Consider the following 8,947-nt stretch of genomic DNA (forward strand, 5'->3'; position numbering starts at 1 on the left):
TTAACCAGGTCTTCAGGAAATGAATTTGGAATGTTAGGTGCTAAAAATGTGGATTTGGAAATGCAAATCAACCTGATGCTTCTGTTCTCTGTAGTGTTGCAGATTTAATCTGTGGTCTCTTTCTCCCCCAAATGAACTTCTTTCTGACAGAGTCAAGTTTAGACCAATAGTCTATAGGAGGCAGTGGTAACATGGAACTCATAAAATTGATACGAAGGAGGACATTCATTTTAATAATTGAGATTCTAGCATGCAAAGAAGTGGCCATAGCAGGCCATCTTTTAATTCATTTTTTGATCTTTTGAAAAGTTTCTAAATAGTTTTTCCTGAAAGTAGTGTGAATAGAGGGGGATATGTAATGTCTAAGTAGGTGGTTTGTTTCTTCACTGGGATCATGGGTGGTAGTTGAACGCTTCCCATAGCGGAGTTAAGAGGTAGTAGAGCTGATTTAGACCAGTTGATCTTGTAACCAGACCATGAGCTGAATGCTGTGAAAATAAACATTATTGGCTGGAGGGATTTCTGAGTGTTTGCGACGTAGAGCAGAAAGTCATCTGCATACAGAGAAATTGCTTGTTCGCCTGATTTTGATATGTGAGGAAGCAGAATTCTGACATATGCTTTGTGCCAGTGGTTCAAGAGAGAGAGCAAATAGCATAGGGGAGGCGGGACAGCCTTGTTTACATCCTGGTTGTATGGTAAATGGATTAGACTGTGTAGTGCCTGTAGGTATAATAGAAGAAAGATTCACATACATGGTGCGAATCATATGTATGAATCTAGCCCCAATTTCTCGCATGGAATAGCCTTCATTTCTCAGAACAAGAATAGACTGACGAGTTTCAGAGGAAAGTTCTTTGTTTCAAACCATTTTGTTCCTGTAATCAAACCCACAAATGCTGATGCTCCAGATACTCAACTAGTCTAAAGAAGGCCAGTTTTATTCCTTCTTTAATCAGGACAACAGTTTTCAGCTGTGCTAACATAATTGCAAAATAGTTTTCTAATGATCAATTAGTCTTTTAAAATGATAAACTTGGATTAGCTAACACAACGTTCGGTTGGAACACAGGAGTGATGTTTGCTGATAATGGGCCTCTGTACGCCTTTATAGATATTCCATAAAAAATCTGCCGTTTCCAGCTACAATAGTCATTTACAATATTAACAGTGTCTACACTATATTTCTGATCAATTTGATGTTATTTTAATGGACAAAAAAAGTGCTTTTCTTTCAAAAACAAGGACATTTCTAAGTGACCCCAAACTTTTGAGCGGTAGTGTATATATATTTTTTTCTTTTACTTGGGGGGCCAAATAAAACCACCCACGGGCCAAATTTGGTTGGGAACCCTGCCATATGGGCTGGTATAAAATAAAATAAAAAATGGACACAAGAATTGAAAGTGTAGTGTTTATATTTATTGTAAATTACAAAATAGTTAATTCCTCATAGGGTCTAGTCTTCTTCATTCTGTGGGAGGAAACAGACAGTCTGTCAATACCTGATTGTTTAGTGAATTAGGAGTGTAACATTAGTAAATGTGAAGGGTTCTTTAATATTTTTTTAAGACTATGGTCATTGTAGTTAAGGGTTGTGAATAGGAGTGTAGTGAGTACAATGTTAGTAACTAATGTGACTGGAAGCATACCCTGTGATGAGATGAGTGGTCAGGGGCAGGAGGATGAATGGGAAAGAGAAACGGGGGTTAACACAAACTTTACATCACTGTAAGTTCAGTTAAATTACATTGTAGCATTAAACACATTACATTTTGAAATGCTGGTACCTTACCATGGGAAAAAGCCCTCTAGGAACCTCCTCAGCAGTCTGGAAGCAAAAACAGACTTGTTTGAGAAATCTTATATAAACTTATAACTTATATCAACATAGTAATATAATGTAGAACTAGAAATAACAACCCGGATTTCTTTCAGACTGAATTCATTTCACTATTAATAATAACACCATACCAAGTCAGCAAAGTGATTGACTCCCATGGTGAAGCTCTCCAGGCCATTCTCTGCTCTCTTGTTGTGTTCCATCACCATCTTCCTGGTAGCTAGCCAGATCTCCTTGCGCTTAGCTTCCTCCACAGTGGACGGATAGGTCTTTCCTGCAAGCATGAAAAACGTCAACTTGTTTAATGAATTTGACTTCATGTATACGGGAAATATCTATTTCAGTTAGTGTTGAACCAGTTTTACCATATTTAACTTTCCATGTTTCAAACTCCTTGTGCACCTCTGCTTCCTCCCCATCTTGAAGCTAAGGAATAAGAGAGTTCTCAATCATACAATTACCACCACAAATGATTGATTCATATATTCATTAACCTTATAAGTGAAGTGCATTGCAGTAAGTGCGTGACCCTACCCTTCGTCCTGTAACCTCCGCAGTAGTCTGTGAAAGGAAGCAACATGCATAGTATCAAGAAAGCCTATAAGAAAAGTATCATCAGTAACCAAATAAGCAACCTCCAAGTTGAACTGTTTTATATAGTAGGCCTCTCCCTGACAGTGATCATACCTTGTCAGAAAGATGATTCATCCCCATGGTGAAGCTCTCTGAGCCAGTCTCTGCCCGCTTGTTGTGTTCCATCACTCTCGTCCTAGTAGCTAACCAGATCCCCTTACGCTTGGCTTCCTCCTCGGTGGAACCATAGTTCTTCCCTGCAAATGGTCAGATAACACTGAGACATAACGTCTGTATTGTTCAAACTGTTGTCGTCAACCATCACTGTTGACTATATTTGTTTCTTTCAGTGAGTATTGAACCCGTTTTACCGTGTTGAACCTTCCACGTTTCAAACTCTTTATCCACCTCTGCTTCCTCCCCTCCATCTCGAGTGGGAAACACAACCATAAGTCTTGCTTTAGGAATCTCCTCAAAAGTCTGGGGGTGTAAAAAAGACAGAGACTCAAAAATAAGACAATAAAATGTTAGACAAGCTGTTTGTAGCAGAATATTCTAAAGACTTTAATCAATTTGATAATTATTTGACAAGAAATAATTGGTACCACCTTACCATGTCAGAGAAGTAATTAATCCCCATGGTGAAGCTCTCTGAGCCATTCTCTGCTCTCTTGTTGTGTTCCATCACTCTTGCCCTAGTCGCTAACCAGATTTCCTTGCGCTTGGCTTCCTCCTCGGTGGAGTTATAGGTCTTACCTACAAACATGTCCATTTAGTAAATATTAGCATCTGCATTCACCAATACTAGGCTAACACCACACTTTATTTTAAAAGCTTATTTCCCTTTAATTATTTAGGGGCCATTGTACTACTACCAGTGGAAACGGTAGCCGTCTCCAAATACCCATACTAGCGTACTAAATAGCATGCAAAAAAATACAGTTTTATAGTATGTGACATATCGAGAAAAAAAATAGTACTTTGAATATGTAATCTAATGCACAATTGCATTGATTCCCACCATTCATTCATTTTGGTACAGTGCAACAATTTATCTGATTACCAGCTGTTGTCAAATACATGAGTCGGAAGAAACAAGTGAATTCTACTAGATCAAACGCCAAAATGAGTATGCAGTTTAATTATGTAGTACGCTATTATGGGTATTCGGACAAGGCCACTGCCTTAAAATAAAGCCTCATTCAGTCACAGGAGGCTAGTAATAATGGCCGGAATGGTGCAAATGGAATGGCATCAAACACCTGGAAACCATGTGTTTGGTGTATTTGATACCATTCCACTCATTCTCCTCCAGTCATTACCACGAGCCGTCCTCCCCATTTAAGGTGCCACCAACTTCCTTTGCATTCAGTTAGTATTAAACCAGTTTACCATTGTGAGTTTTCCACATCTCAAACTCTTTGTCCACCTCTTCTTCCTCAGGTCGAGGCTGAGACAGAAGACAGAGTTCTTCATCATACTATTATTATGATTAACCATATAGGGAAATGCGTTGTAAAGACTGTGGCACTTTACCATGGGCAAAAGTCCTTTAGGAACCTCCTCAGTAGTCTGTGAGAGGAAGCAAAGACACGGAGACTCAACAAAGAGACTCAACAGGGCTGCTAAGAAAATATCACAGTAGTAACTAACTATAATATAAATAAATCATTTAAACTAAAACTATGGGCCTAAGACGGATTTGGAATGTTATTGTAAAGCCAGTGGCTGAGCTAGAATTTCTATACTAACTAGCTAAATTGAAAGTTAATAATTTACAGGTAAATATTGAACAGTACCAGGTCAGCTAAGTGATTGACCGCCATGGTGTAACTCTCCAATCCATTTCCTGCTCTCGTATTGTGTTCCATCACCTTCTTCCTCGTCGCTAACCACATCTCCTTACGTTTGGCTTCCTCCTCGGTAGACGGATAGCTCTTCCCTGCGAATGGACTCTAAATGTATCTTTCTGTGTTGACATTTTGACAACTAATTCATTGTCAATACAATTATAAACTGAGTATACCAAACATTAGGAACACCTTCCAAATACTGAGTTGCCCTCCCTCTCTTGCCCTCAGAACAGCCTCAATTCGTCGGGGCATGGACTCTACAAGTTGTTGAAAGTGTTCCACAGGGATGCTGGCCCATGTTGACGTCAATGCTTCCCACCTTTGTGAAGTTGGCTGGATGTCCTCTGGGTGGTGGACCATTCTTGATACACACGGGAAACTGTTGAGAGTGAAAAACCCAGCAGCGGTGCAGTTCTTGACACAAACCGGTGCGCTTGGCACCTACTACCATACCCCGTTCAAAGGAATTTAAATATTTTGTCCTGCCCGTTCTCCCTCTGAATGGCACACAAACAGAATCCATGTCTCAATTGTCTCAAGGCTTAAAAATCCTTCTTTAACCTGTCTCCTCCCCTTTATCTACACTGATTGAAGTGGATTTAACAATGGATGGTTTAATAAGGGATCACAGCTTTCACCTGGATTCACCTGGCCATCCTATGTCATGGAAAGAGAAGGCATTCTTAATGTTTTGTATACTCAGTGTAAATATCCATTGGTGAAATATTAGTACTGAACCAGTTTTACCATATTTAACTTTCCATGTCTCAAACTCCTTGTGAACCTCTGCTTCAGAGTCTTCAGGAAGGGGTTTAGACACCACAGATGATACAGTAACAGCCACCAATAGAAGGAGCACGAGAGACTTCATTCTAGAGATGAGCGGCTAAGGTAGAAAACACATCGAAAGATCTGGCACCAGCTCAATATACTCAAATAGGCCATATTGATATTGATACACTCAAAGGCTTATCCACATCCTCTGACTTCTCCCCCAAACCACACACACACACACACACACACACACACACACACACACACACACACACACACACACACACACACACACACACACACACACACACACACACACACACACACACACACGGTCCAACTTGTGGGGACCAAGATTTTGTCCCCAGTTAGTCATGACATCCCCATACGGAAGGTGTGCAAACAGTTGAAAGTCCCCATTGAGTCAGCAAAACAAGAACACACACACACACACACACACACACACACACACACACACACACACACTCGACAGCGATGTTTTACTGTACCTTCTCCCTGTGATTGTAGACTCACAGTGCGTTGTACCACTGCACACTGCCACTTTATAGCCACCCAGCCACACAGTAGACAAACAAAACAGATGAACTCTGTACCTCTTTCAAAATCACATCGCACAAGCACACAATGCTGTCTTTCACAATCACTTCCAAAACAGCCTTTCTGAGAAGAAAAATTAACCCTACGTTTCCTAATCTAAACATCATCTTGATTCGAAGTCACCTGGTAGGTTAATTCCTCATCACTTTACAGTTTCTCTGTTCAAATAAGTGTCAAGCAAAAGCACAGCTACAATAACTCATGGCAGTTGGATTCCTTTAAAAATCTGCGACTTCCAATACTAAAAGTAGCTTGGACAGCAACTAGGATAGTGACGTGAAATGTACATATTTATAATTAACGTCATAAATTTGGCATACTATTTATAGGGCTATACTATAAGGAGACTTGCTAAATCTGGATCCGTCTGGATCCTGAGGGCCATCTAAAGCCCTGTTTATACCTGGTTCTAACTTGTGTCCTTTATCCTGATCTTGTCCACATTCTGATTGTGCCCACATTTTTAGACAGGTGTAAACGATTAAAAGACACATTGTGATCAAATCTTCCTGGCCACCGTCAGGAAGGGATAACATATACATTTTAATACCATGTGTAGTCACATTTCTGGAAATGTGGGCACGGTCAAAATGTAGACAAGATCAGGACACATTAGCACAGGGTATAAACAGGGCTTTTAACGGATGTCACTGATTATTGCTCAACCCAGAATCTCTGCTGGCACAGCTAGCACTGCGGTGCAGTGCCTTAGACTACTGCGCCACCCCGAGGCCGCATTTTGATATTTTAAGTAGAAATGGTGCACCAATATTGAATTTTAAAAGCCTGTTATATTAAATGAAATGCCCTTTAATATAGACCACATGAAAAATTAAATAAATCTGATTTAAGGTGTGATGGAAATGTTATGTTTGTGCTTTCCTAATAACTCATTTCTGTGTTCTATTCATGTGCTGTTCTAGAAACCAATTTCTGTGTTCTATTCATGTGCTGTTCTAATAACCAATTTCTGTGTTCTATTCATGTGCTGTTCTAATAACCATTTTCTGTGTTCTATTCATGTGCTGTTCTAATAATCAATTTCTGTGTTCTATTCATGTGCTGTTCTAATAATCAATTTCTGTGTTCTATTCATGTGCTGTTCTAATAACCAATTTCTATGTTCTATTCATGTGCCGTTCTAATAACCAATTTCTGTGTTCATGCAAGTGACTGATTATCACTATCAGTATCTGCAATTTGGCAGTAAGACCAGACCTTGTTTTGAGAATGAAAGATATCTCAGTTTCAAGGTCTCAGCTTGGAGAGAACAAGCCTTGTGAGGTATTGGTCTGCCACATGCATGAACCAGTATTGGTTGGTCACATGAACGAAGCGAACGTTATCCGTTTCTTCTCTTATATACTGCAGACAGGTCATATTTGCATGACATAGCTTATTCATCCTTCATTATTAACGGGTCTGCCCAGTTGGAGCTCCAGATCAACATGTGTAGATGGTGCATTGAGTTGGTTGGAACCTCTCCAGGTAATTGTTAATAAACAATGATTCATTTAAGATTGACTTCGAGTGTTCCTAGTGGTAATTTCCACGACATGGAGTAGAATTTCCACGACAAGGGTTAGGGCCAAATCAGCCTTTTGACATATCCCTCCTGTTTTTCTGACTTCCTGGAAGTTTTAATCCGCTTAACCCAAACATTTCCCCAAGTTTTCACCTCATTGTGAAACCCAAATATTATTATCTTATTATTGTATTTTGTTTGTAAAGCCCTAGTTATTTTCTTGCTTTGACAAAGTCATTTCTGAAGATTCTAATTAATTTAACGTGATTTACATTTGTCTCTCATTTTAAGGTCAACCCTGTTATGTGAACGGGACAATCCTTTTACAATGGTGAAACTATTCCTTTATAAGTAAAATATATATTTTTAAAGAAACATTGGACGTCAAATAGTAAAATCATAGTGTCAAAGCAGGTGATCTGTTTCACTATAGTCATTTTTCTGAATTTAACCTTTTGAAATGGGATTTTTTTTAATGAAGTTGAACATATGCTCTTTATGACAGAATCTTGACAATTTTGTATCGTTTTTTTTTTTTTTACCAAATGACTCTACCCAAATGACACTCTATTAGTTCATGACAACACAACAGGTAGAATTCAGCAGGGTATCTTACCTCCGCAGTTCAGTACTCCATCCTGCATATATTCTACTGTGCTCCTACTCATGGTCAACACTCTGCTACTAAGTTACCACTTCAGTTCACTATAATACTTATGAAGAGAATAGAATACAATGCCACCAAGTGGTCAACTAATGCCACTGAGTTTACCACTAAAGTTTAATGTAATGCACTCCCAAGTGAATCAAATTCCATCTCCAACCAATTCCAACCGTGGACATGGTCTTAGATTTTTTTTTAAATGCATCTAATTCAATACCAAAGCAACTTCAATCTCTGACAGGGCCATTTGGGAGCAGGCCTACCTATAGTCTTTGAATTAGTTGGATCCCCGTTCCTCATTCTCATTGAGGCCCCTTGTGTCACCGATGGATGATGGAGCATTAGAAATACAGCGGTCTCTAAATCACATTTACTGTTGCTGTTTAATACAAGCTCATTTACTGTTCAACCCCCCCAGTAGGTAATAATAATATCTTGGTGGGTGCTTGTATTTGTCCTATTTCACACATGTACAAATACACATGTGTGAATTGGAAATGTGTTTTCCTCATATCCCACTCTCCCTGAGACAGGGTCTGCCATTATCAACGGTGACCCTGGAGCAATTAGGGTTGAGTGCCATGCTCAAGGGGCCCGTCAACAGATTATTCACCTTTATTCAAACTAGGTTCCTTTCGGTTATTGGCCCAGCGCTTTAACCGCTATGCTACCTGCCACCTAGTCGGTAGTAATGACATGGTAGGTGTGTTAAATCTTCTGAGGCTTGACTTTTCACCAGGGTGGAGGCTGAGGCAGATGGAGAGGCAGAGTAGGAGAGAGTATAGGACTAGTAGGACAGAGACTGTATAGGACTAGTAGGACAGAGACAGTATAGGACACGCAGGACAGAGACAGTATAGGACACGTAGGACAGAGACATTATGGGACCAGTAGGACAGAGACAGTATAGGACAAGTAGGACAGAGACAGTATAGGACACGCAGGACAGAGACAGTATAGGACACGCAGGACAGAGACAGTATAGGACTTCAAATCTGAGCTACAGTAGGTCACCAATAAGGTCTGGGATGATGACTCATCTTTACGAATGGATAACATCGTGGAGGTTGATGACTTGAGATTAAAAACACACATGC

General features: G+C 39.8%; 1 protein-coding gene across 2 annotated transcripts; it reads right to left on the reverse strand.

The window, feature by feature from the left end:
• Nucleotides 1–1,400: 1,400 nt before the first annotated feature.
• On the reverse strand, nt 1,401–5,685 carry LOC100195750 (salarin). 2 transcript variants are annotated; one of them, XM_082963275.1, is made up of 13 exons: nt 5,553–5,685; nt 5,017–5,155; nt 4,216–4,358; nt 3,953–3,988; nt 3,809–3,866; nt 3,030–3,172; nt 2,788–2,896; nt 2,531–2,673; nt 2,378–2,404; nt 2,209–2,269; nt 1,975–2,117; nt 1,795–1,831; nt 1,401–1,474 (listed from the first exon to the last, which is right to left on the reverse strand). In XM_082963275.1, exons 2-13 carry the CDS (start codon nt 5,138–5,140, stop codon nt 1,470–1,472), a joined length of 1,029 nt encoding a protein of 342 aa, XP_082819401.1. In that variant the 5' UTR covers nt 5,141–5,155; nt 5,553–5,685; the 3' UTR covers nt 1,401–1,469. The 2 variants fall into 2 exon arrangements, with proteins under 2 accessions (XP_082819401.1, NP_001134251.1); NM_001140779.2 differs by having other exon boundaries at nt 1,409–1,475; nt 1,796–1,831; nt 5,553–5,580.
• Nucleotides 5,686–8,947: the final 3,262 nt, after the last annotated feature.

Source organism: Salmo salar, chromosome 17 (genome assembly GCF_965601325.2).
Source record: "Salmo salar chromosome 17, fSalSal1, whole genome shotgun sequence".
Lineage (NCBI taxonomy): Eukaryota > Metazoa > Chordata > Actinopteri > Salmoniformes > Salmonidae > Salmo > Salmo salar.